The sequence below is a fragment of the Podarcis tiliguerta genome, assembly GCF_965153285.1.
Source record: "Podarcis tiliguerta genome assembly, chromosome: 8".
NCBI lineage: Eukaryota > Metazoa > Chordata > Lepidosauria > Squamata > Lacertidae > Podarcis > Podarcis tiliguerta.
This window is the reverse complement of record NC_139541.1, coordinates 58825123-58852664: the sequence shown is the minus strand read 5'-3', so window position 1 is coordinate 58852664 and position 27542 is coordinate 58825123. Positions and strand designations below refer to the sequence as shown.

Genomic DNA, 27542 nt, shown 5'->3' with positions numbered 1-27542 from the left:
ATTAGAATGCGTGTGGCAAACGGCGGTTTGATTCCCTACCCAGCATGCTTTGGAGAAGGCCCGGGAGGCGACGCTGTACTACAGCTCCCAGCATGCTCCTGTAGCCGCTTTGCAAAATGCCATAGAGCCGTGTTCGGTTACCAATGTGAAGCGGAGCAGTAGAAAAACGGGACGCGTAGAGCGGCTCCACATTTCGCAGACGTAAGAAAAGATGTAGAGTAAACCATGTTATTTTCTCGACGGGTCATTTGCGGGTTAAATGGGAGAATCAGTGTTTTTGTTCCTGGGGGCAAAACAAAGGTCACAGTCATAGACATCAATAGAGAAAGACAAGATTTTAGCATCCCTGTGATCGGACAGCAGAGTATCCACCTAGAAATAAAAGAAGGAGGAAATAATTTTCTAGGTAGAGCAAAAATGTGATTTTGGAATAGTTGTTGGGGTTTTTTTAGGAATAATTTTTTTAAAAAAAATTAAACCCTAAAACACTACCATTATTGATAACACCATCACAACATGGTGATGATTTCACCACTCTTAGAAATAGCTTCGCTGATACAATGTTGCTATTAACCTGTGACTTAAATATTAAATAAATATGAGTGGGTGGGGACTTAAAGCATTGAGAAGGAAGTGTCCTGCTTATGTTGATTCCCATGCCAAATAAAATACTTAATGCATTCAAGACCAACAACAACCATGAAACAAGGACAGTTTGCTGCCCTTTTCATAACACCCAACACCAGGTGACAACCTCATTCTGTCTAATGTGGAGATGGGAAACCTGTGGCCCTCCAGATATGGCTGGATCACAACTCCCATTACCCCTTGCCTTGTTTGTTTAGTCGTTTGTTTAGTTTTAAACCGCCAATGCATTCCTACGGGAAACCGTCAATACAAAGTGGTGCTTCGCAAGAGGAAAAAACTCGTAGAACGAAAAAACTCGCAGAACGAAAAAATTTCATCTTGCGAGGCACCACTGTACAGCCATTGGTAAATTAGTAATTAACCTAAAGAAATGATTGGTCCCTACCCTGTCCTCCACTTGAGTTTTCAAGGATAAAGGATTTGGGAGTTCAGATGCAAAGGGTAGAACATCTTGCCCTGGTACTTCACCTGGGGGTGTTTGACCAGTGAAAGGACTCTTGACTACTTGCTGTGTTTTGAACTATTGTTGCTGCGTGAGTATGGTTTTAGCTAGTTATATTTTACAATGTTTTATTTTTGTTTGTTTGTAGCCTTCTAAGAAATGTGCAACTTTTTGAGTGGCTTTTTCAATAAACTTGGAAAACTTTTTGTCTTTTGTATTCTGTGCCTTTGCTTGGGGAAGCTAAACTGGTACATACTGTTTGGACACCTACCTGTTGAATTTCTGTCTGCATCACAGTAAAGTTGCTCAGGGCTGGGCAAATCTGGTAAATATTGAAGGGGGGGGGTTTCTCCTCCTTGAACCCCATTCAAGGGTGGTCCAGGAAAGGAGGTGGTGGCAGCTTTACCATTTGGCTTGTGATTTGCAACACCTAGATCTTTCCCCCTTCCTGGCTAAGTCCTGCCAGTGTCTAGGAGGAATGGGGGGGGGGGGGATGGATAGCCCTGCTTACTACAGGGATGTAGACTGATCCTTCTCCAATCCTCTGGCCACTGCTGAGTTTTCCAAACTTGCCGGCATATTGAGTGTAGCACCTTAACAGCATCATCTTTGAAAATTTTTAATAGTTCAGCTGGACTATCATCGCTTCCACGGGCCTTGTTATTAGCAGTGCTTTCTAAGGCCCATTTGACTTCACTCTCCAAGATGTCTGGCTCAAGGTCAGCAACCACTCTACCTGGGGTGTGCGAGACATCCATATCTTTCTGGTATAATTCCTTTGTGTATTCTTGCCACCTCTTCTTGATGTCTTCTGTTTGTTAGGTCCTTACTCCAGTGGAAACAAGAAATGTGGATCCTATTGCCCTTGCTTACTTTTCCCATCTGTATGATGAGTAGATCATATGGCTTCAATTCCCCACATAGTTCACAAAGTTAAGTCTCAGTCTGATCTAACTTCAGTCCAGAGGTGGGAGCTGTTTTCTGTGAAATCTGCCTTGGAGGGAACATAGTCCTAAAGAAAGCAGGCCTATATTAAATATACTAAGGACATTGTAACAACATTTTTTTATTATAGGATCTTCTTTTTTATGGGTAATCTTGGACCACTAAAAGCCATAATGCATTTCTTTTCTAAATGGCACATTTGTTTTATTCTCCTCCCCCTTTAAATTTAATTCTTTTAAAAATAGTTAAGAAAAATATTGTGGGGTTTTTAAGGGCCAAGAAGAAGCAGAATGTTTGAAGTGTATGATACAATATGTGGTGTGACATCAGTGCAGCTCTGTCAACTAATAATGGAAGTTGAGGGGGAGGAGAGGCAAATCACATTGACTGTTGTTTGTTTAATTTAACCCTAAGTAAAACTGATATAGAAACATACTATTTCACAGTACATAATTTACTTTATGAATTTTGCTGCCTCTGAATGTCATGATGGGCTTAGGTGATTTTAAAAGTGGATTAGATGAATAAATAGAGAATAGATCTACCAATGGTTACTAGTCATAAGGTTTCTGTCAAATACCAGTTGCTGGGGAGCAGGAGTAAGCTATTGCCTTCATGATCTGCTTCTGGGCTTTCCTGGGCTATATGATTGGCTACTGTAAGAAATAGGATGTTATGGTCATGCTTTGCATGCAAATGATCCCAGGTTCAATCCTTGACATCTCTTGTTCGAAACTCTGGAAACTACTGCCAGTCAGTAGAGATAGTACTGAGCTAGATGCAGGGCCAGCCATACCATTAGACAAACTGAGTTAGCCGCCTCAGACAGCTTCTTTTGGGTGTCATAATAGGGGCAGCAAATTGTCAGTTGTTTAATTTCTTGTTATTGTAGTTGTACTCCCAAGGAGGGTGATAGGCACTTGTGGGGAGCTCTGCCTCAAGGAGGGTGATAGGCACTTGTGGGGAGTTCTGCCTTACTTGACTGGCCTCAGATATTATGCACCATGAGCTGGAGGGGGAGGCGTGGAGAACCATTTGCCACTCTGCCTCAGGCAGCAAAATATCTTGGGTCTGTCCTGACAAGATGAATTTGTGGGCCAAATTAGTGTAAGGCAGCTTCCTGTACTCCTGCCTATTAAACAGGAGCAGTGTCTCCTTTCCCATGAAAGGTGTATCTGTGCCAGTGGGGCTTATTTGGGAGGAGCAAAGGATTTTGCAGTGACAGAGAAAAGAACAGAATTCCTTAAACCCAAGTGATACCTCTTTTTCACACTCTCATACTTTCCCAAGTGGTTGATACTCCTGGGCAATATTCAACTGTGTGCTTTTCTTAAGAGGAGAAACTTATTTCTTAATATTTAGTGCTGAGTCAAAAAAATAAATTCCATGATTTTCCCCAACCATTCACAATGGACGTTAGACTAAGTCCAGTCTTTATTGAGCATTTTTTCTGAATTAAGTTATATAATGTTCATTCAAAATTAATTCTGATTTGATTGTGTGATGGTTAATCATCCCAGTTAATTGTTCATCTCACACTTTCAGTTCTTCCTCATCACTTTTCTAATTGCAACATTCCTTTAAAAAGGGGCAGGGCGGGATTTATTGCACTAGAGCGCTGTAATACACTTTAATTGCACTAACCTGAATCCTTCCTGCAAAAGATGGACAGTCTGAAGGCAACCCTAGAGAGGGGCCTGCTTTGCATAATCACGAGCAAATTTATGACACCTCCTTGCTGCTTTCAAGGAAAGCTATCACAAGCATTTGATGGGTGACATTTGCCATAGTCTTCTGTGACAGCTGTTTGGCATGACAGGGGCACAACTGTCTCCTATAGATAGGAAAGGCAGAGCTGCCTCTATTAATAAAGTGTGGTGGTGTGAGGTTGCAAATTCATCCCATGGCTCTGATAACCTCAGAGCAAGGCCTCGCACCCGAGGACACATGTTTCAGAGCAGAGACAGGAGATGGGTGCCAGAGGGGCAGAAGGCTGTGTGTTTACTTCATACCACAGCCGTCCAAAATCTGCACCCAAAACAAGTTTAATTTTGTGAGCCGGTGTGGTGTAGTGGTTAGTGAGTTGGACTAGGGCCTAGGGAGACGAGGGTTCAGATCCCAACTCGGCCATCTAAATGACTCAATCACACTCATCTCCAAATGTGGCTAGGAGAGAACAATGATTGCAGTCCTGGAGAGCTGCTGCCACCAGATTGGTAGATCTGCGGAGCTAGATGGACCAATACAGAGCTGCCATTTTGTACAAGGCAGCTTCATGGCAAGAGGGAGACTGGTTTGGCTGCTTCCCTCACCTGGTGTTAGCTCAGTTGCTCTTATGCCTGTTTTCCCTCTTTGCTTTCCTTTCCATTTTCCTTTTGTATCATGCCTACTATATTGTGAGCCTGCAGACAGGAACCATCTTATCTTTTAAAATTGTAGATGATGAGGATAGTGATTAGAGGGGTTGTTGTTCATAAGACTGGTCAAGTCCAAAGTTGGGTAATTACCCAACTATCCCACTGCCTTTCTGGGTGACAGAAAAGCTGAACAGAAAAACTATCTTGCCAGTCCCCTGGATGAGGGGCCCACTCCAAACGGCGCTTCATAGCTGCACTTTAAGCTGCAATTGGTGCTTATACTGAACGGATACTCTTGGCTCCCAAATGTTTAACTTGGGAGATTTCTGTTTATCACTGGACTTAACCCAGGATACTTTAGGGCTTTGCAAATCAACAATGGCTCACCTTTTTCTCTTGTGCATCCAAGGAATGTTCCCTGGACTTTGAAGAGTGGCAGAAGGCCCCAATACCACCATTAATATAGCCAAGGGGCCTTGCTGTTACATGGGGGGAAATGTTTCTCTGTAATTTATGGGGCTTTTAAAATAGGTGGGGTCCTTTTTGTGCTTGATGAAAACAGCATAAGGAAGAAGGAATGCCAAATCAATGCATACCCTCTCCTTCCCCTCCAAAATAAATGAGTGGGATTGAAAACATAATGAGAATTTCCAGAGATGGGGGTGATGGGTGAGTTCCTCCTCTATGTCAGTTTTCTCTGGGGAAGGGAGAGCTGAAGGGGATAATGGCATAAATGGGGGTGAACACTATAGAGAAAACACAGATGCAACTTGGTTTTTGCTGATGCTGCAAATAGCATTTAAATATATCTATGTATATCAGATTAGTTTGGTTGGGAATGGATTTTGGATTGGTTTTGTTAGTGTAGTTACATTATCCACACATCACAGCAGCAAGCAAGACTTTGAGCCATTCTGGTCTCAGTTCTGTGGTATTTTTAATTGTCAATCCAGTACAGAGAACTGTTAAATGGGTAAAGAAGTACAGTGGTACCTTGGTTTAAGATCAGCTTAGTTTATGAACAACTTGGATTAAGAATGCTGCAAACCCGGAAGTAGGTGTTTTGGTTTGTGAACTTTGCCTTGGAATAAGAACATGTTTTGCTTCCTGTTGAGTGTGTTTCAGTTGTAAATTGAGTCCCCCACTGCTATGAAAGAGTACACCTTGGTTTAAGAATGCTTTGTTTTAAGAACGGACTTCCGGAACGAATTAAAGTTCATAAACCAAGGTACCACTGTACTTTCTTTCCTACTTTTGCCCTTTGCTGCTATGCTCATAAGCTGTGAGGTTTAGGAGTTAAAAATATAAACTGCTATTCTCACAAAACTACAAAATGATACAGTTTTAAATCACCATCACCACAGGTGATGGGTGAACTCTCCTTTGCTCAAGCAAAGATGGTCTTGGCTTTGTTCTCTTCCAGCTGTAATGATAGCGCACGAGTGCTGATGGTGGTCCACACAAACCTTGTTGCATTGTTCCCTGGGAATTATTGATCTGAGCACCAACGGTGGAAGAAAAATTCAACTGCCTCCCCCCTCAAAACATATATGGGAGCAGGAGAGGCTTTTAGATGTGGATAAGTGGCATCAACCGAGAGAAGTAATAAAGAGAATTGACTTATTGTAAACATTACAGAATGTGTCCCTTTTGGCCTCTTTTTGTGGCCCTTTTGATTCTCCTCTGGACATACCTATCGCCAGCCCTGCTTCACAACGCCCTTATTGCTTTTACCTAGTGTCCTTGAGCTTTGACAAAGACTTGCTTGGTGGATGGAGGGCAGAGAGGGGTGTGTATAAAAAGTAGCTTAATGTACAAAGGTAACTTTTACATCCATTGCTGGGAATCAGAAGTGGGGGGGCCTGTTTGACCACTATGAGAACAAGATGCTGAACTAGATGGGCCACTGGCAGCAGGGCTCTCCTTACATTTTTCTTGAAAAAAAGAAAAATGAATAAGCTGATGAACATACCACGCACAAATGATAATGCAGTGCTAATTCATATACATATGGCAGGCAGCCCACCTTGAAATGTAGAGGAAGGAGAAGAGTGATGGCTGAGTCAGTAACTGGTTTCCACACTTGCCATTTCTGCACTGCAGCTGGGCTCACCCCACAGCTGAATGGCGTGCCCTGGCCCCTCTCTTTTTTGCTCCAGCTGCCTCCATTCCTTTTCTTGTTCTCCCCCATGCAGCCATTTGGAACTTTAGCTGGAAACTATCAGCCTGACGAATGGCTCTTGGGGCTTTTGTTTTCCTTTTTACGCAGGTGGAAGCCTTTCTTTCTCACCTACAGAAAATGCTGACAGTAAAACTGCAGTTTCCATTGTGGGTGAGGAACAGGCCAAAGCACGTTGACTCTGGTTCCTTTTGGCCAAGCTCAGGCTCCAAGGGTCTCGTCAAGTTATGGATATGCCAGAAGTCCTGGCTTCTCATCTAAGCAGCTGCGGGGGGCAAGGGGGGAGGCAGCTAGATCCCCCCAGCAGACTTCTGGAGTTTTCCATGCGCTACGTGTTGGCCATCCATTACTTCATAGCCATTCCTGCTGTCTGGCACAGAGAAAAAGCAGATGGTAAGGAACTGTGGCACTGTCAGATCCGATCAGACCCAGCTGGTGTTTTTACCCAGAGTTGGGGGGGGGGGGAGTGGATGTGATCTGGATTACATCCCAACCTGCAATGACCGTATCTGTGTTGCGTGCAGAAGGTGTCAAGTTCAAACCCTGACATCTCCAGGTGGGGCTGTGAAGGGAGCAGTGCCTGAAACCCAAGAGAACAACTGCCAGTAGACAATGTAGACAATGCCTGTCTCTTTTTCTGCATCCATTTTGTGTTATGCCACTCCCCGGCAGCCATTTTGAGACTGGTGCCTCTCAAAATTCCGAATGTGCCCACTGGCCTAGGAAAGCTGGTGACCCCTGCTGAACAGTCTAACATACTATTTCCATATCTTCCATATTAGCCAGCTCTGAGCCTTGAACTTGTCTGGATCACCGCTAGATGCAAGGGTCATGACAAAAATAGCCTCCCATTGGCTTCATTGGGGGTAGGGTGAGGAGGTTAGTCCATGGACCAGGGGCAGATCTCCCCCTTGAACCACATCTAGCCCTTGGGCTGGAAGTTCCCCATCCCGGCTCTTACCATTATACTCGGACTCCAATGTTTGGCTGGCAGCAGCTTCCTCCAGCTCCACACCCAGGTAGAAGTGAAGCCAGAACAACAATTGCTTGAGACTGTGATCGCAGCGACTGTTGTAAAAACCAAGCAGTCATTCCAGAGATGTATCCAAATTCAATCCTGTATTTCAGCCAAAATCTATTCATCATAACCAGGGTCACTTTCCAAACTGAGAGTGGAAGCCTGAATGTATAGAAATTATATGTTTAATGTACATGACATAATCCCCCAAGTTGGCAATCAGTTTCAGTTTCCAGAAAAGACTTGGATATTATCCTGCTTGAGCATGAAAGATTATCCTCAAGTCAGTGTTCTTCTGGACCGTGGATTGGCATCTGTGGTGTGCTGGAGTTTGTTAGAGATGATAGTACAAAGTCTTCCAGCAGGAGAGTATGACCTGGTGAGAAAAAAGACTTTGTTTACCCCTTGGAGGCAGAGAGATTGGGGGGGGGGGGCTCCAAAAGTCCTTTTAATCATGCATTCATCATGATTTACATTCATGTTGGTATTGGAGCAGCTACACATGATTCCACTTTCAGGACACTTTGGTGGAATATACACGTATAAAAACCCTTCTGAAAATGCTTTTTTAAAGAGCATTTTAAAAAATACATTGAATTTTCCATAAGGCTCACCATCGCCATCTAGTGTCACATTGTGTCAAATGTTTTATTTGCAGCTGTATAGCTGAGTCCTTTGTGCCTGCAAAAGTGTGGTGGACATACTGCTTTGTTTCCAATCAACGCATCACCTGCAAATTCCTGCTGAAATCCTGTACCTTTTTACACAATAAATGTTCTCGCTTATTTCTGAACCTGCTTTTGTTGCGCTACAGGGTAATTCTTGGGCCTGGAGGAGGTGGCTTCTAGAGCAAGCATCTGTTCTGTGGTGGATTCTTCTCCAAATGTTCACAGGCTGTACATTCAGCCCAGATAAGCAGCCTTGCAATTTAAAATGCTCTAGAGCTGGACAGAAATATTACTCCCGATGACCTCTAAATCAGAGTGATTATGCTAGCCAAAATATTTGTGTTTCAGGGATATTAATGAGCATAGCCACACACACAAACATCTTGCAAAATTTAAAATATGCAAGGGGCAGTGATCTGGATGAACTATTTTGCAAGATATTACTTAGGAGGAGGGGGAATAAAGGGCAGAATGGGCTGTTTAAAAGAAGGACTCTTGACCACTTAAAGGAGTACTAGCTTATTAACTGTATACCCTTGAAATGACCATTTAATAATCTCCATTTTACATAAATTTCATACTCCCAAAGGCTCAGCAAAAATACATTTTTTTAATATATAGAAGGAAATGTGCGAACGTACAACATTTTCAAACTCTGCAACTAGAAAGGGGAAAAGGCAAGGAGGGGACATTACAGAGGTATATAAAATTATGCATAGTATGAAGAAAGTAGATACAGAAATGTAATTCTCTCTCATAATGCTAGAACTCCAAGATAACTAATAAGGCTAAACGTTGGAAGATTCAGGACAGATAACAGCATCTTCAGGACTTCTCACAGCATGTAGTTTAACTATGGAATTTGCTCCCACAATATGTAGTGGTAGCCACCACCTTGGATGACTTTGAAAGATTAGAAAAATTCACAGAGGATAAAGCTATCAATGGCTGCTGGCCATGATTGCTATGTTGTACCTCCACTGTTGGAGGCAGTATTCCTCAGACTGCCAGTTGCTGGAAATCACAAGAAGGGACAGTGCTTTTGTACTTGTGTCAAGCTTATGGGTTTCCCAAAGGCATCTGGTTGGCAACTGTGTGAACAGGGAGGCTGGACTAGATGGGTCTCTGAGGTTCTTTATATTAAACAGAAGAAAATGCCATTTTAAAGTCTGTTTTCAAAGATGAACTTCAGTTTCATTTAATATCCCAAACTTTCGGGGGCCTACAACATTTCCTAGACTTTGGCCCAAGATGAAGTGACATAAAGACAGGATGTCCAAAGTGTGTGTGGTGGGGGGGAGACAGAAAGAGGCAAATTGAATATGTACAGCACTTTGTAAGAAACAAATTCACCTGGGCAGAGATCCAAGTCAGAAAATATTGTTGCACGCCACCCCAGTCTCTGAGTGGTGCAAGATTCCAGGGGTCCCAAGCACTTACCCAAGGTTCAGTTTCCGTGGAATGAGGGATACCAGAGACTGTGGTGTCTTTATGCTATATGGTTTATTTACGCATACAGTGGACACTCGGGTCGTGAACGTGATCCGTGCGGGATGCACGTTCGCAACCCGCAGCGTTCACAACCTGCAGCGGCGCGTCTGCGCATGCGCGGGTTGCGATTCGACGCTTCTGCGTATGCACAAAGTGTGATTTAGCGCTTCTGTGCATGCGTGACCACCGAAACCCGGAAGTAACCCGTTTCGGTACTTCAGAGATTCGGCAGACCGTAACCCGAAAAAATGCAACCTGAAGCATCTGTAACCCGAGGTATGACTGTATATGTAGCCTGAGCCTACGTTGGAGGGGCTCACAGCATTAACACCCTAAGAGGGTCTTGATTCTCTTATAGCCACAGCTTTGGATTCGAACAGAATTCAGACAAGTCTCTCCCTCTCAGGCTTCTGCCTGCAGCCTGCTTCTAACGTCTGGTCCTCTCACACCCCTCAACTCTGGCTTTTGTCCTTCTAACTACTAGTCAGCTGAGGGAGGGGAGCCCACCCATTTTCCCTCTGGCACAAAGCTACTTCCTTCATTACCTTAATGACCTGTACCTAAGGACCGTTACCAAGAAAATTGCCTGGCTATCCCAACAATTGAATCCTTTTTGGATCCAGGAATTAGAAGGGACTCAGGCATGCAGCCTAACCCCCCACCCCCAAACTCACAACAACGTAGAGGCGGGAATCAAAACCGCCTTCCCCCACTTCGAAATCACATCATGCCAAATTCCTTCTTATGCCAGGAGGCACCCAGCTGGAACTCTGAAGCAGGAAGTGCTGGGACTTTGTTATTAGATGGAAGATGACTAGATAAAAGACTGAACTCCTCTAAGAGGCTCATACAGCCACAGTTAATGACTTATATCTCCCCACCCGACTCCACATTTCTCATGTCAGCAATTCTATGTGAAACTGCACCATGTTAGCAATTCTTATACCAAAAAACACTAGGGGTGTGCACAGGCCTCAGGCTTCCACTTTAAAAAAAAATCTGTATGTTCTTTGCTCTGTAGTTTGGGTTCTGAGCCATTGTGTCAAAATGAAACCTCATGTTCCCTCTTCACTCTTTATGCGGTTCTAAAAACTCTTATAACGTTTTTCCCCATTTGGCAGAAATAGATGAAATTTGCCAACACAATAACTCCTCCAGAGTGGATTAAGCCTGCCAAATTGCAGACAAATAAGCTCAGAGACTTTTGTGAGGGGAATTAAAGTGATTTACTTTACTCCATGCTCCATATTAGGTCAATGCTTTTATTAGGCCAAGTAAAACACCAAAATCAATGTTAGTTTCACATTTTTGAGGGGAGCAGGGTTTGTTTCTTTCACTTTCTTTTCCTAAAATAATGAAGGGTGGCTGAGAAGCTTGTGTGTGTATATATATATATATATATATATATTTGCAGCTTCCTGCTGGCTGTCTTGACTTTCCATGTACTTTTTTTTAGTGGTGGGAGAGGATGCCCTTCAGTAGGCATTACAGGTGAAAATATACTTAGTACTGCCTGGGGTTTGATTGTCTGCTAACAGTGATTAGGAGTTCTGGAGTATTTTTTTTTCCCTCCCATGCAGAGCTGCAGATTATTATTTTTTTAAGATAAATTAAACTTTTAACTTAAAAAAAGCCACAAACTCCTATGCTGCTCTGCTTTAACAAATGAAAATAAATAAATAAAATCACCAGAGCTCTTTAGTGCATCAAAGCCTATTGACCTAAAGCACTGGTTTTTCACCTTTGGGAGGGGTTCACGAGCCCCTCCAAGAATCTGATTAAAGCTATGGACCCCCTCCTTAGAAAAATACAGATACAAAATATTGCATACATTTTATTTTATTACATGGGTTGCACCCAGTTTATGGGTGCCTAATCATGGATCCCCTAGGGTTAAAAACTCCTGAACCAGAGTAAAGGAACATAGGCATAGAAGAGGCACAGAGAGGCGGAACAGAGAAAAGTGAGGAGTACAGAACAACAGCCACATGAGGCTTTGTGTGGGCACAATGTTGACATTGTGGTTTGATTCAGAAAGGGGAAAAATAACCGTGGTTTGCCTTGTTGTCCAGTCCCAACACAGAGTGGTTGCACACACCGCCCCCCAGCAAACACTGGTATCCACTGTGTTTTGTGGAGGCTAAGGACATAGATGTACAGTGGTACCTCAGGTTACATACGCTTCAGGTTACATACCCTTCAGGTTACAGACTCCGCTAACGCAGAAATAGTGCTTCAGGTTAAGAACTTTGCTTCAGGATGAGAACAGAAATCGTGCTCCGGCGGCGCGGCGGCAGCAGGAGGCCCCATTAGCTAAAGTGGTACCTCAGGTTAAGAACAGTTTCAGGTTAAGAACGGACCTCTGGAACGAATTAAGTACTTAACCAGAGGTACCACTGTAATTACTATCATGGGCACTACCCAATAGATCACCCTTCACCAGGCCTTCCCTCACATTAAGTCCTGACAATTATTATTATTATTATTATTATTATTATTATTATTATTATTATTATTATTATTAATTTTATTTTATGGGGAGGGCAATAAATAAGTCTGTTAGGTACTTCTGGAGCTCTAACCAGGAATCCCATGGCAAGTAAGTCTACCAGGACCCCCTGACAGGAGGGGACCCATCATAGGTCCCTTCACCCAAGACCCTTTTAGTCCTTAAGCCCCACCCACAGAGAAACCAACTACAGTCTGAAATGTGCATCCTCTTGCTCGGAAATTGGCAAGTTTTACAGTTTTTGTGTGCACTGACACAAACAAAGGAACCTCTTCCATTTGGTCTAGCTTTTCCCCATCTCATTTTGGATGCAGGAGGCTGGGATTCCTCAGACCAGACCTATGCAGACAAGTGACGCTCAAACTGTTCATTCAGAGTTTCTTTAGTGACATGTAGAAGGGACCAACAGCATTTATGCAACTGGGAAAGTGCAGGGATATAGAGAAGTTGTTGTGTTTAAAAAAGAATAAGAGAAAAGGGAGATACCGTAAATCACAGTCTGTGTGGGATTCCATGGAATGGAGCCATAAACATTTATTGGAACAAATACGCTCCTAATTAGCCTTGTAGGATAGAGCAGTAGATCTTCCCGAAACACAGTTTTAAAAAATGTTTGGGATTCTACTCAGAATGTCTCAACAAATGAATCTGATTTGTAAAAAATGTTACTAGAAAAAAAAGAGAGAGATTGCACATACTTTTGTAAACCAAGAAAATCTTTAACAAAAATACATTTTTTTAAAAAGAAAAAAGAAAGTTTTGGAGAACAAATTTCAAGTAAGAAAAAAGGGTTGGGCTGTTAAAGGGAAGTTCTACGTCTAGACAAAGCAGATGTGATGGGTATGTTTTGCAGTGGCTCTTGAATGTGAGTTGTGGACCATGCAGCTTCCGGGTAAAATCAAATGCAAGGTCTCTAGGAGGTCTCAGGTGACCTGCCAGGGCTTTTTTAAGGATTAAAGGAATGTACGTATGTTAGGTGTAAAAGGTAAAGGTAAAGGTACCCCTGCCCGTATGGGCCAGTCTTGACAGACTCTAGGGTTGTGCGCCCATCTCACTCAAGAGGCCGGGGGCCAGCGCTGTCAGCAGACACTTCCGGGTCATGTGGCCAGCGTGACGAAGCTGCATCTGGCGAGCCAGCGCAGCACACGGAACGCCGTTTACCTTCCCGCTGGTAAGTGGTCCCTATTTATCTACTTGCACCCGGGGGTGTTTTCGAACTGCTAGGTTGGCAGGCTCTGGGACCGAACGACGGGAGCGCACCCTGCTGCGGGGATTCGAACCGCCGACCATGCGATCGGCAAATCCTAGGTGCTGAGGTTTTACCCACAGTGCCACCCGCATCCCTTACATGTTAGGTGAGCTAACCTTAAATGGGGTTTAAACTTGGGTTTATTGTGGACCCCCTCTAGCTGGGACCTGGCCTGAAACAAGATATCCTTGCTCCATGTGTGATGTAAGTACAGCATCCCTGGGAGATAGCCATCCAGCCTCTGCTTAAAAACCTCCAGGGAAGGAGAACCCCCTTTAGCCATTTGTTAACAGCTCCTTACTATCAAGAACATTCCCCTAATGTTTAGCTTCAATCTGCTTCAATCTGTTTAGGGTTAATGCTTTTAGTCATGGTTCATGCACCTATCATGAAGGCTAAACGTTAAAGCTAAGTTCTCCCATGCCAATTGTCCCTGCTTTGGGGAAATTTTCTTCCTGTGCTCCTGCTTTATCACTGAAGCAGGATTTCTTGTGCAGTCATATCCCAGGTGCCAATTTTGGAAACAGAAACTCTTGTTTCTTTCTCTTATTCAGCTGGCTGGCAGAGGGGGTGGTTGTGGACAGGAGTGCGCTGGAGAAAAGCAGAGCGATCCAAGCGCAATTGACTTTGGAGTGTACATTCTTGCGGTGTAATTATCTCATCAGAAGTGGAGCTTGACTCAGTGAGCAGAGAGACAAAGCATCTTTAAATGAAGCCAGGCTGCGTTCCAAAAACCTGTAGGGGGGCAAGAGAGGAGGGAGATGGTGGGAGGGTTTAAAAAACCATAATAATAAAACTTCCTGCAGTGGTCAGGAGGACGTGAGCCAGGGATTGGAGAAGCAATTGACGGGGCTTCCCTGCACACAGACACGGAGTGCTTGAAGGCTGTCTCCTGTCACACTTCTTCAGAGGAAGGTGCAATAGGTCACAGCGTGGGACTGAAGGAGCTCAGATACACAGGGAAGCTTTCTGAGGCAGGACTGGAATATGAGGAGCTGGGGAGCACTGGCATATCTCTTCTTCTTCTTCCCTGTTTGGGCAGGGGTGAATCCAGTGGTTCTAGGACTTGGCCCCCCTGTGAAGCGGAAGGATGCTCCTGCAAGGCACCTCCAGCACCAGCTGCAGCATGGCTCCTGCACCTACACTTTCCTGCTGCCAGAGCTTGGGGGCTGTGACTCGCCTGCTGCCGAATACCAGGTTTCCAACTCACTCCAGAGGGATGCTCCCTCCCTAGCCGAGGCCAAGTGGCCAGTAAAGAGGCTACAGCAGCTGGAAAACATCATGGAAAATAACACCCAGTGGCTACAGAAGGTAAGACCAGGGGCTTGGATCTGCAAGGGACTGTCATGTCCTCCTAGGCTGTGCATACACCATACATTCAAAGCACATCCCACCACCCTAAGAATCCTGAGAACTGTAGTTTGTTGAGGGTGCTGGGAATTATAGCCCTGCAAGGGGGTAAACTACATTTTCCAGGATCCTTTCTGTGTGCTTTAAATATATTGTGTATATATGGCCTTAGATCAGTGGTTCCCAACCTTTTTTTGGCCATGCCTCACCTAAGTATCTCAAAAATCCTGATTCCCTCCACACACCCCGTGACATATAATTCTTATTATTCAAAAAGGGAACTCCTGTTCATGTGGAGGAAGCCTAAAAGGCCATTAACTGTTAATAACTCATTATGGGGTTTCCATATAGCCTCCCATCCAGGCACTGACTGGACCTAGATCTACTTTGCTTCAGGAAGGTTGCAGCATCATACCTCCAGTCCCCTTGTGCAGCAGAATCAGGGGAGATCTATGTAAGTCATCTGCAGAGATCCACAAAGAACACAGTCAGGTGGGGAGATCTCCTGTACAAGCTCCATTAGCATTAATGAATGCTGCATAAGAGACTGGCATAGCTGAGTGTGGTGTGAACATGCACCTAGAGTGTCACAATGTGACTAAAAGACTGAGTTGTGAATTGGAAAATCTCTTCGAATCTTGCTTTTGCCTTGAACTAGGAACGGGTGAATCCGTCAATTTCAGTTTACCTCGGTTTATCATTTTTTCACTCTTAAGTTCAGTTCTCTACAGTTTATGATTTTTTTAAAAAGGCTGCATGAATATCCACCAGCATTTTAGTATTTCTCCTAATATGCACATCTTTGTGTGCAATTTTGCCAAATATATATGTTTTTTACGAAGCAACTTCCCCTAATATAATGCATTTTTATGCACACTTTACTCTTCAGCCATGGATCAGGACCCACAGGCAGGTCACAAAGCCACACCAGGTGGGTCACAGCAAAGCTGTTGATGCCATGTTGGATTCTAGCTTAGGCTGACCAAAGAAGCACAATGTGCATGTCTGGGCCAGAACACATTCTTCTGATCAGATGCTTTTTGTCACTTTCCACAAGTGCTGAATGTGGCAAGAGAAAGGCAGAATATCTATCATCTATCTATCTATCGCTATCTTTCTGGCCACCTACATTCTCATGCCTTTCTCCTGCCACACTGTGTGGCTAGTTTTCATTTAGTAGTAAGGCTAAGGTAACAATATGTATATTGCTCTGATTTTCCATTTTAGGGTTAAACAGCATGCATTATTAGCACAATTAAATCTAAATCAAAAGTATAAATGTGAATGCTTCACCTACAAAGCAACCTGCTGATCAAGGTACCGGAGCATACTGGGTATCCCTCCCCCCAGTCAGTTGGCAACCCTAATCTAAAACAGTGGCGGATGTGACTCAGGAATACGCAGTAAGATGACCACAGTGACTCCTCTGCTTGTAACCTCATCCAACATTTTAACGATTAATCAAGAGCAGGCAGTTTCCCCACAGTGAGTGTGCATGTGCCTCTGTCATTTTCAAATTGCTTTATTGCTGCTCTTGTTCTTAAAATAACAGTGCAACTGGCTTTTCAGCTATGCACATGCAGAACAGTGGTGGGGAAGAAGAATGACAGATGCAAAAAGGGGGGAGAGGGGGCAATGTACTTTAGGAATGCATTGCATATACTGCTCTTTTTCCAGCCTAGCATTTTGATATGCATGTGGACATTTTCATGACTCTGTAATTATATAATTTGAAATACACTCTCTTGAAAGGTCTCAGTACAGGTCCGGTAACTAGAAAGTGACCGTCCGGTGGCATTAATATCCTTAGATACCCATGTGGCAGTTGCTCTCCCTGCCAGAAAACTATTCTCCTTTGCTTCAGCTGCTTGAGGGCAGCAGGCAAGAAGATGCTTTCTTCAGGATGAGAAAAAGGTTTAGGATGGAAGAGTGGTTACACATGAGCATTCCACATGGAGGTATCTATCAGCTATGGAGACCCGATTGCATGCTTGGGTTGACCCTGAGGTCTTTAAGAAGAGGGCAGGGAAGGGTGAAATGATTGTTGTATGTTCTGTCAGGGCTGGCCCACTCATGAGGCAAGGTGAGGCGACTGCTTTGGGCAGCAGGATTCACAGGGGCAACAGATCCAGCCTCCAAGGAACGCATTGCCTGCTGCTGCAATGGTATAACCAACAGCTACAGTGTACTCCTTGGAGACTGGATCTGTTGTGTCATCAGCAGCCCGCACCCCAATGCCACCTCTACAGCAGCCTCTTGGGATATCCTAGGGATTGCATGCACTTAGCGTGAGGTTGATTTGATTCCCCCTTTGTTCCCAAAATAGATCTTTATCCCCCCGCCATGTTCATTCACTCCATTCACTCCCCCTGGTGGGGGGAACATTTTGTGGTTTGCATTGGGTGCCAAAATGTCTTTAGCCAGCCCTGGATTTTGCTCTGGCAATACCCCACTGGCAAGCGAAAGCTAAGATAGTCTGTGGGACCATTAGCAAATCTGGGTCCAGACAGCTCCCTAACTGCGCCCCCTCCGCAACCTCTGGCGCCAAGCCTGCTCTCTAATTACAAGTTTTTGGTCGGGCAGTCTTGTTTCCAAAGGACTCTACTTCCTGCCCTGTTTTATTTTGTGACACTCAGAACAATCTGTCCGCCCTATAATTCCTGCCCATTAGCCAGCACTGCAGTAACCAGGGATGCAGCCTTTAACTATAGAAATGAAAGAGCTTTGGGGGCCTTATTAGACAATGGTCTTAAAAACATTTGAAGGTTCCCGTTCTCTGGGGTTTATTGGAAAAGTCTTCCTCTTCATCAGGAAATCTTCTAGAATCAGTAGGAGGCTAGAGATAAAACAAATGTATTTGGGGGAGATATTCTGGAGCGAATCATGTACCTTGGCCATGTATGTTTCTAATTTGTGTAGGAGAAACTGATTTCACTGGAGATTAATTTTGCTACCTTAAAAAAGGAGCATGTTGTCATTTTAGCATTCATTTTGACAGGTTTGAATGATAGGTTGCCTTTCTGTATACTGCTCACCTCTTCTCAGTTCTGGCAATATTGCTTTACACCTAACATAGCAGTGCCTTGACTCCAGCTCCCATCAGCCTCAGCCAGAACAGTCAGGGATGATAGGTGCTGTAGTCTAACAGCATCGGTTGGGCCACAGTTTCTCTTCTGTTAAGAGGTGGGACTGGATCAGCAATTCCTCAGCCAATCTAAAACCGTACCTATGGAAGGATCCTGACTTTCATTCCACCAGCACTGAACTGGGTCTGGAAGCTAATAGGAAAAAGTGCAGATGAGCCAAAATAGGAAGGCTGCAGTCCATCGGTCTGCAAAGAGCTCCAAAAGGCTCTCCAAACTAAGGGTTTATCCACACATCAGTTCATCCTGTAAGTTACTCTGTTTGTCCCGTGATTTCTGGTCATGGGTCCAAGAGGTTTTAGTTTTGTCCCTCTGTTTTCCCCGGGAAAACCCCCTGTTTACTGCTGGACCAGAACAAATACCATTCCACGGAAACCCATTGATATCTGTTACAATTCAGCAGTAGACAGCAGGTTTTCCTGGGGAAAGCAGTGGGGCAAAAAAACTCACTAAGATTTCTGGTCTTGTGCCTACAAATCACGTGGCAAACTAAAGTGTGGATGAGCCCTAATGAGCAACAAAATGGCAAATTACCATATTTTTCGTCCCATAGGACGCTCCGTCCCATAGGACGCACCTAGGTTTTTTGGGGGGAAATAAAGGAAAAAATGTTTTCCTTTATTTCTCCCCCAAAACCAGGTCGGGTCCTTGCTGTTCCCCGAGCTTGTGGGGCTGGCCGATGTCTGCCCGGCGCGAGGGGCGCTCTGCTTCAGGGCGCGCCAGGCGGCAGCCTGTTATCCGCAGCGTGCAGGAACTCCTGCAGAGCTCCCCATGCTGCGGATGTCTGCTGGGCCCGGGGGCGCTCTGCTTCAGGGCGCCCCGCACGGCAGGCTGCTATCTGCAGCCTAGACAGCCCTAGACAGTTCCGCAGCCCTAGACAGTTCCCGCAGGTCTGCCTAGGCTGCAGATGTGTTCCCGAAGCGCCGGGCGCTCTGCTTTTGGGGCGCCTGCCGCTCCGGGAAGCAGGCTGCTATCCGCAGCCTAGACAGCCCTGCGGGAACTTCCGCAGGGCTGCCTAGGCTGCGGATGTCTTCCTGAAGCCTGGAGAGCTAGAGGAGTTGGTGCGCACCGACCCCTCTCGTTCTCCAAGCTTCAGCGAAAGCCTGCATTCGCCCCATAGGACGCACCCAGATTTCCCCTTCATTTTTGGAGGGGGAAAAGTGCGTCCCATGGGGCAAAAAATACGGTATGTTCAGCGTAGGTGTAAAATGATGCTCATATCTCACCCTTTTAGAATATACGGCATACAGTTCTAGTTGCCTCATCTCAAAAGGAGGTAAGGAAGTAGAAAATATAAGCTAAAAGATCAGGGAATTAAGAACATATTTTGTATGAGAGAAGGTTAATGTATTTGGGGGTTTTTAATTGCGGGGGAAGACAACTGAGAGGCAACACAATAGAGGTTGACTGAATTATGGAATAGGTTGTATGAAGAAAGGGAAGAAGAAGAAGTTTGCAATAATAGGAAGTCCAGTGGGGAGGGGGCGAATCTGGTGGGATGATCATGTTTGTACATGTGTTGGCCAAATCATCTGCATAAACAGAGAGGAAAGAAAAAAATATTATGCAAAGAGCTTCTGAGAACTGAAAGCCAAATATATATCTCATTGTTTGCAAGGAAACATCTTTTAGTTTTAAAAAAATCAGACAACCATTGTTGAAAATAAGCCATGGGAAACTGTTTTCATGCTGATGATCTGAAACTGCTGTGCAATCATACACATGTGCTGCTTTTGTTTTGGCAGAGAGGTTTATAGGGTGGTCATGTTGCCAATTATCAGGAACATAGTTTCCAGGTGCCAAAATGTACTTGTAAATATTGGTTAATATTTTACACAATGGTTTGAAGAGTGAAGATGTGACATTAATTCTGCACACTTTTCTTATGCAAATAGCAGTAAGTCTGAGTTGGTCCCAGGACTGTGGGGCAAATAAGAAGGGGGAGTTTGACTCCACACTATAGCACCACATTTATAAGCACAGGTCTGGGCTTTCCAGGTCCAAGCGGTTGCTTTTTTGTCTCAGTGAAAACCCACATTTTACTGCTGAATTGGAGCGAACAGCAGTCAGGCTTTCCACAGGACACTTGCCTGCCCTAAGTAATTGCTAGACAAGTTGCTAGACGAAGCTTCAGGTAAATGAAAGAACAGGGGTGAAAATCAAGGACATCACAAATATAAGCTTAGAAAATTAAGCCCCACATTTTCAGCTATAAACTATGGTTGGCATAGATCTTCCATTGGTTTTAGGTTAGTCTGCTTCCATTTTTCGGAAGTCATGGTGCATGTGTGATGGAGTATTAAGTCCTCCTCCTAAGTACAAACTTTTATGATCTCTCTCTCTCCCCCCCCCTGCCCACTCACTCATAAACAGCTGGAGAACTATATCCAGGATAGTGTGAGAATGGAAACATCTGACAACCACATCAGTGCTGTGCAGAATCACACAGCGGCCATGTTGGAAATTGGCACCAGCCTTCTGAACCAAACGGCTGAGCAGACTCGCAAGCTCACTGATGTAGAGATGCAGGTAAGCTGGGCGGCTATTTAGGGAAGACAGAGCAGAGAACTCTGAACCCCTCTTTTCTCCACTTCAGATCACTTGTGATTATTTTTTCAGGAGCCCTTGTATTTCTTGCCAACGGGGATTCTACAGGCAAGCAGTTGTTACAGACAATTAAATGGGCCATGGAGGTTGGTCCATTAGGGAAAATGGGGCACTGCCCCACCAAGCTCAGTCTGTCTCCACCCCCCCCCACCTCAACACCCCCTTACTCTCAACCAGTACAAGAGGTGACACTGGCTGGCTTCTTCCTCCTCAGTGCTGCCTTTGTGAAATTCAGCAAGGTGGATGATGTGGACAAAACCTGAATTAGTTGGCTCCACCTATAATTTGCTCTGGCTCTACCTAGTTTTTGCCTCTCTACTTCCCTCCCTCACTGTTGAGCTGCTTGTTTTTCCCTCTACTCTCACCAACCAGGTTTTCACCCAGACCTCGCGGCTAGAAATCCAAGTACTGGAAAACTCCCTTTCTACCAACAAGCTTGAGAAACAGCTGCTGCTGCAGACTCAGGAGATCAGCAAACTTCAAGAGAGGAACAGGTCAGAGCTGTGCTTGCTTTGTGCAGAACAAATCAAGGCAAAGTAACAGAATCCATGCATGTTTGTGTAATTTTACTCTGGTTGCAGAATTTTTGATGTCTAGCTGTCAGGCCTGGCCATGTCATGAGACACACTGAGCAACTTGCCTCAGGTGGCGGACTGGGATGGGCAGCAGCCTCTGCTGGACTGCCAGAATGAGCATGCCCCTTTGCCACTCACTGCTTGCCACTCAAGCTCCCATGATCAGCAGCTGCTTGGCAAGATACTGTGGAAACCTTGCAAGACTTATTAGCAGTGTCTGCAGTAAGTATCAGCTGATGACACTGTGAGGTGGAGTAGCAGGAGGGTCCTAGGTTGTCTCAGGTGAGAAAGAGCAGGCAAGTTAATATGGGAACAGGTGGTTCTTCAGCTATCTTGGTACCAAACCCCTGATCATGTATTTTGTATCTTTTGTAGCTTGCTAACTACCTTGGGTACACTTTCTAAGACAGAAAGGTGGGGTATGAGTGTTTTAAAGCAAATAATACAATTAATATTGCTGGCCTGTATGTGGAGGGTTCCCATTATCCTTTCCCTTCCCTAGCTTCCTAGAGAAGAAGTTCCTGGCTATGGAGGGGAAACGTGAGGAAGAGCTTCAAGACCTCAGGTCTGAGAAACAGGAAATGCAGAGGTTGCTGTCCAAGCAGGTGGACCTCGTTGGGCATCTGGAACAGCGTCTGGGTGCTGCCCTGGTCAACAACACAGTCCTCCAGAGACAGCAGGCCTCCCTGGCAGAGACTGTGAAGCTCTTGATAGGCTTGGTGTCCCAGTGCAACCGTAAGTAACTGTTTTCCCTGAAGTGATTTCCCCCCCCCAGGGCAATCCTGCTCTACTTATTCAGTGCACTTTGGGGCTGGTGTCAAGGGCTGACATCTGGCCCACATCCCAGTAGGGAGCCTGTTGATGTGAGCTCCTGAGACCTGCTGCAGTGAGGAGGAGACTACCTGACGGTGTGTGTGTGTGTGTGTGTGTGTGTTGCCCAAGGGCACAGCTGAATGCTTCTGTCTGCACTCCTAAGATCCCTGGGAATCATCCACTGCAGACAAACATCTACAAGGAGATGGCTTCCTATCTGGTTGGCCACTGTGAGAGCAGGATACTGAATGAAATGGGCCTTTGGCCTGATCCAGCAGGGTTTTTCTTATGTTTTTAACTTTCTGAGTCTATGCCTACAAAAATGCATGCATGGACATTGCACAGATTGAAGATGGCTATACTGAAAGCACCTCTTTGTCTGACTCTTGCAGACATTTCTCACGTCCACCCAGAAGAGCAGAAGACATTCAAGGACTGTGCAGCTGCATACAAATCAGGGTTCACCGCCAGTGGCATCTACACACTGCAGTTCCCCAACACTACGGCCACCGCAAAAGTGAGTGCAGGCATCAGGGCCTAGACACACTAAGAATGGGGGCCCTGTGGCCCATCAGATGTTGCCGGACTCTCAACTCCCATCAGCATCACCAACAGTCAGGGATGATGGAAGTTGTAGTCCAGCAACATTTAGAGGAACATCTAGGAAGTGGGTGGTGGATTGTGTTAAGGGATGCTTTGTTACTCCTTTGCACCTATAGACGGACAGTTCCAGGCAAAGATGCAGAGTCCCTCTTAGGAAGAATTGTGTGCACACCCCTCTGAATTCCCTAGAATGTAGAAATCCTACCTCCCTTCTGAAGCTCACTTTCCCACAGCACTTTTCTCCACATATTCTCCCTCTTAAAAAACAACAACACAACAACAACCAACACCCAGGGCTTTGAAACTGGAAGTGAACCTGCACCTGAGAAACTCACAATCTGTGGGTTCTTTGTCCAGCTCTGAATATGAGGTGTTAATGGATGGTGCAGAATTGGAAAAGTTGTTGTCCCTTAGGGCACAGCTGAGGAACCTCAGGCCCAGCTGCAGCTTCTGGACATTTGTGAAGTTTCCCTTCCATTAATGTACTGCACTCCTTGCAGGTCCTCTGCGACATGGAGACCAGTGGAGGCGGCTGGACTGTAATCCAGCACAGGACGGATGGTTCTGTCGACTTTCAGCGCACCTGGAAGGAGTATAAACAGGTAAGGAAGCAGGTGGGCAGAGTAGTTTATCTCTTTTAAGGACCAGAGATGTGCTTGAATATTTTTTTTTAAAAGAGAGTTTTAAATCTAGCAGAGGCAGGTTCACTTAATTGCTTATGCCTGTGGCAGCTGCTGATACGATCCTGTGCTCTTCCTTATGTCCATGACAAAACCTATTCCAGCACCTATTGCACAGAGAACGAGTCAGACTCCGATGCAGTGAAACCACCTGCACAACTTCTGCAACTACTTTTTTATGTCAGCTTCAATTGTGCAACTAATTTGTATACCAGATCTGTCTTTTCCCCTTTGAAGTGTCTCCTCCAATTTACTATGCTTATGGCAGCCATCAACATTTCTCATTGTCTTTCAAGTCCTGTCCACTGCTAGCCAGCCAAGGGTGTGTGGGTGTGTCTGTGTGGGTCTGTTCCAGCATAGTGGGGTAAATGGTCATAAATCTCAGTGGGACTTGCCTAGGACAGCTTTGTAAATAAATTGGTGTTCAAATGGGCCTTCTTCCATTTCTCTTTGAAACTGTTTGAAGTGTGACTCTACTACTCCCAGTGAGTGGGCAGCAGCAGAGCAAGCCGATCAAGTGCCTGGGGCAGTGTACGTCCAGGGGTGGGGTGGGCCGAGGCAGGATGTTCTGCGGGGCCTCCGAGGAGTCTGCCTGCCTCCTCCCACTCAGCTGCCCTATAGCCAGCATGCATAAGCCACTGTGTCTCGCCCAGAAAAGACACATGGTTCGGGTGCACTGCAGGCCCCGCAGTGGGTGCCGCCCGGCATTTTGTCACCCCCCTCAATGGTGACACCCGGGGCGACCCGCCCCCCACTGCACCCCCCTTCCTCCGCCCCTGGATGGGTAGTTCAGACAACCGTATACATGTAAAGGATCTCTCATATGAAAAGGTTGGGGCCAGCAGGCAGGGATCGGTAGAGGGGGCTGAAAGCAGAGTTATTTGGATGATGATGAGTAATATGAAAGTAATATTAAAAATAGGCTAGCCAACACAAAATGACAAATGAAGGTAATAGACAGGACAAAAGGGTAAGAAAAACCCTTTAATGGGTAGAAAACCACATTGCCATCCTCAAAATTTATTTTTTTTTAAAAAATCAAAATGGAACAAACAACCCACCCACCCACCAACTCCAGGTCTAAACTATTAAAGTCTAAACTATTAAAATACCAAAAGAATGAGTTGGCCTTTCAAGTTGAGGCAGGTTGTGAAGGAGAAAATAAATTACAGCAAGGTGTAATTGCATAAGGTGAACCGAAGAAAAACCTTTGTTTGTTGAGAATATTGGTGCAGCAAGACCCTGGTGGGGTACTTACCTTAAGTTTTACAATTAGTTGGGGGGGGGAATTGAAGTGATTTGCAGAAATGTCACATTTCTCATTTACTAGCAAGGGTCATTTGCGAGTAGAATGAGAAATGAGCCGATTTTGCACTAGGAAATTCTGAAAGTGAGTGAAATAAAACTTTCCTGCAAGTTCAAACCCTAGTAAGGAGTAGGCTAGTTTCTCACAGAAAATGAGAAGAATAGAACCTGTACGTTTTGCTAGAAACTATTTAAAAAGAAGCAGAGGCAGATTGCAAGTGGTGGCTTCTATCATTAGTAACTACCAAATGGAAACTTCTTGTTTGTTTTGGAGGAACATGTGGTCCTCTGAATCCCTACCTGCAATTTGAAGTGGTACAGTCCTGACACAGGTTCACCACCTTAGTAGAAGTCAGCCAGGTTGCTTACCAGCTGGGATCCCCCCCCCCCCGCAATCTCTGCCATACCAGACCAGGCGGGCTCTGTAGCCTCAGTTGAGCCTTTATGTGGTTCATTTGTGAACTGCTTTCCCTAAAATATCTCTAAGCAATTTCAAAGTAATAGCATGAATAAAAACAGTTAGAAACATTGTCTAAGAGGTGAGACAGTCTTCTGTAACTTCTGTGATGTGCTGTATCAGGACTCTATTAATCTGTGCTTCCTCTGACATTTCTGTGTTTTTCTTGCAGGGCTTTGGGTCCCCACCTGGAGAGCATTGGCTGGGCAATGATTTCATCCACTTACTCACCACACAAACTTCCTACTACCTTCATGTCAAACTCCAGGACTGGGAAAACAATGAGGCCTATGCCTTGTATGACCACTTCCATGTAGAGCCTGAGGAGCATAACTACCGGTGAGGAGCTTATTTCCTTGTGGTGCTAAAATAAGCACCTTATTCAGGCAGGGAACAGGCTCCATGGCTGCTGATGGCCCTAGTCCATGAAGGTCAGTTGAAATTTCAGGCCTAGCACCACCACTAGTCCTACTCAGGAAGTGCTCTGGAAAGGTCCAGCCCTGAATCCTACCAAACTTGCTGGACTCCAATTTAAAAATAAAACAGAATTTTAAAAACCTCTTGGTGTTATTTCTTGGTGCTAGAACACCAGATTTTGTGTTTCAGCCCTCCAACCAAATAATGTATACACAAATGTGCATATTAGGGGCAAGTGTATTTTATTCAAAACTGTATTTTTTAAAAAGTTTATATTAGGTGAAATTTGCACTTAAGATGCTGGTGAATTTTCATGTGGACTAAAATACTAACAATCGCAAACTGTTAAGGAACTGTAGAGAACTGAATTAAGATTGGGGGAAATGAGAAACTGAAACTGTCCCGATTCGTCCATCCCTAGTCACATCTAGTTGGGCCCTAAAACCACAGTGTAGGACTAAGAAAGAGGTTGGGATAAGGGTTTGAGCACACCTTACTAAATGGTCTGCTCTGGACCGAAAGCATTCAGCTCTGTTAACACTGATGTAGAACTACTGAGAGCTGCTGGTAGCCATGCAAGTGCATGACCTCAGGTAGGAAAGAGATCTTCCTGGATTGCAGGAAAACAGGGATACACTTAGTACAGAGATAAACAAAACGAGCAAACCGCTTGCTTATGAGACTGATGGCACAGCCCTACCACATTCAGACTTTTTGAAATAAACATTTCACCTAAGGCTAAGCAAGTATACCTTGTTTCATATTTCAGAGGAGAGGCAACCAACAGAGCATTGTAGCTGACAATGGGTACGTTCCCCCTTTTGCCCCTGCAGGCTTTATGTCGGGAGATACAGTGGCACAGCTGGTCGCACGAGCAGCCTTAGTCCCTCAGGGACAGACTTCAGCACCAAGGACGTCGACAACGACCACTGTGCATGCAGGTGTGCACAGATGGCAGGTGGAGGTAATGAGCGGAAGGGGAGGGGAAGTGTGTGCCACACAACTCCTATATTGTGTTGCAAATTCATATGCCTCAGAGCACGGGTGACCAATCTGCTTGGGAAGAGTGACTTGGGGGGGGGGTTGCTTCAGGGTTTATGGGCAGAGTACCCCAAGGTTCCCTGTTCTTTCTCTTTTTCCTCCTACCTCTGTCTCCAGGCTGGTGGTTTGACGCTTGTGGGCCCTCCAACTTAAATGGCATTTATTACCCACCCAGCCCTGCCATGAACAGGTACAACGGCATGAAGTGGCACTACTGGAAAGGCCCCAGCCACAGTCTGAAGGTGACCACCATGATGATCCGCCCTGTGGATTTCAGAGAGGAATAAGAGGAGCTCGCCACATGGCTGAGATGGACAGGCTCCAGCAAGATCAACTGAAACTCAAATGCAGCGATGTGTCTCTGTCCAAACTTGTGCAATCTCTAAGGGGGAACTATGGGTGGGTGTACTTTCTGGGAGTCAAAGAACATCACTGTGCTTCATATTGGCAGCCACACGGGGCACTAACCACAGAAGAAGCACCAGGTATATCCCAGATGCATCCTTGCCTGTCCTGTGTATATAAGGAACTCCTTTAAAGTCCAGAATCCTGAAGCTGAAAATGGCTTGACTTTTAACAGGAGGCCTGGGGAGGGTGTGTGTAAGAGAAAGCATTAATGGCTTGAAAACATTCAGGTGCTGCAGGAAGAGCTGAGCTAGACTTTCTGGAGCCAAGCAGAAACCTCTTCTGTGCTCTCTGTGGCTCCTGGTTTACACCTCCGTGAGCAGGGTAAATTCGGAAAATATGTCCATGTGTACTTAATAATTCAGTTTGGAGGACAATGCACTCACTGTTTTGTGTGCCTTTAACGGTTGGTTTGAACCTTTCTTACAAACTTGCCCCATGTATGGCTGGCAGATTTCTCAACCGTCCCTTAGTGTTCTATGCAAAATGTTATTGACTCTCGCTGGCAGATGAAGGCAGAAGTTGAAGCGTTTAGTTTTTTCTTATTCCACACTTAACTCTGTGGTGAATTGTGTGCTGATGTGTGAGTATGCACGTATGTAATCTAACAAACAACTAAACAATGCTAGATTCAAGTGGA

General features: G+C 45.1%; 1 protein-coding gene across 4 annotated transcripts; it reads left to right on the top strand.

Annotated features, from left to right (window-relative positions):
* Window positions 1–68: 68 nt before the first annotated feature.
* LOC310685028 (angiopoietin-2-like) lies at window positions 69–27542 on the top strand. Of its 4 annotated transcripts, XM_083456565.1 has the most exons (11): window positions 7312–7968; window positions 8404–8485; window positions 14549–14817; window positions 20373–20528; window positions 20979–21100; window positions 21684–21916; window positions 22387–22511; window positions 23098–23199; window positions 25212–25378; window positions 26290–26420; window positions 26615–27542. In XM_083456565.1, exons 1-11 carry the CDS (start codon window positions 7756–7758, stop codon window positions 26782–26784), a joined length of 1770 nt encoding a protein of 589 aa, XP_083312691.1. In that variant the 5' UTR covers window positions 7312–7755; the 3' UTR covers window positions 26785–27542. The 4 variants fall into 4 exon arrangements, with proteins under 4 accessions (XP_083312694.1, XP_083312691.1, XP_083312693.1 ...); XM_083456568.1 differs by lacking the exons at window positions 7312–7968; window positions 8404–8485 and adding an exon at window positions 69–201; XM_083456567.1 differs by lacking the exon at window positions 7312–7968 and having other exon boundaries at window positions 8458–8485.

Coding starts and splice junctions, on each gene's coding strand:
- LOC310685028 (XM_083456565.1), top strand. CDS start 7,756: ATGTATAGAAATTATATGTTTAATGTACATGACATAATCCCCCAAGTT. Junction 7,969..8,403: donor CAGCAGGAGAGTATGACCTG/GTGAGAAAAAAG, acceptor GTTGCGCTACAG/GGTAATTCTTGGGCCTGGAG. Junction 21,101..21,683: donor AAACTTCAAGAGAGGAACAG/GTCAGAGCTGTG, acceptor TCCCTTCCCTAG/CTTCCTAGAGAAGAAGTTCC.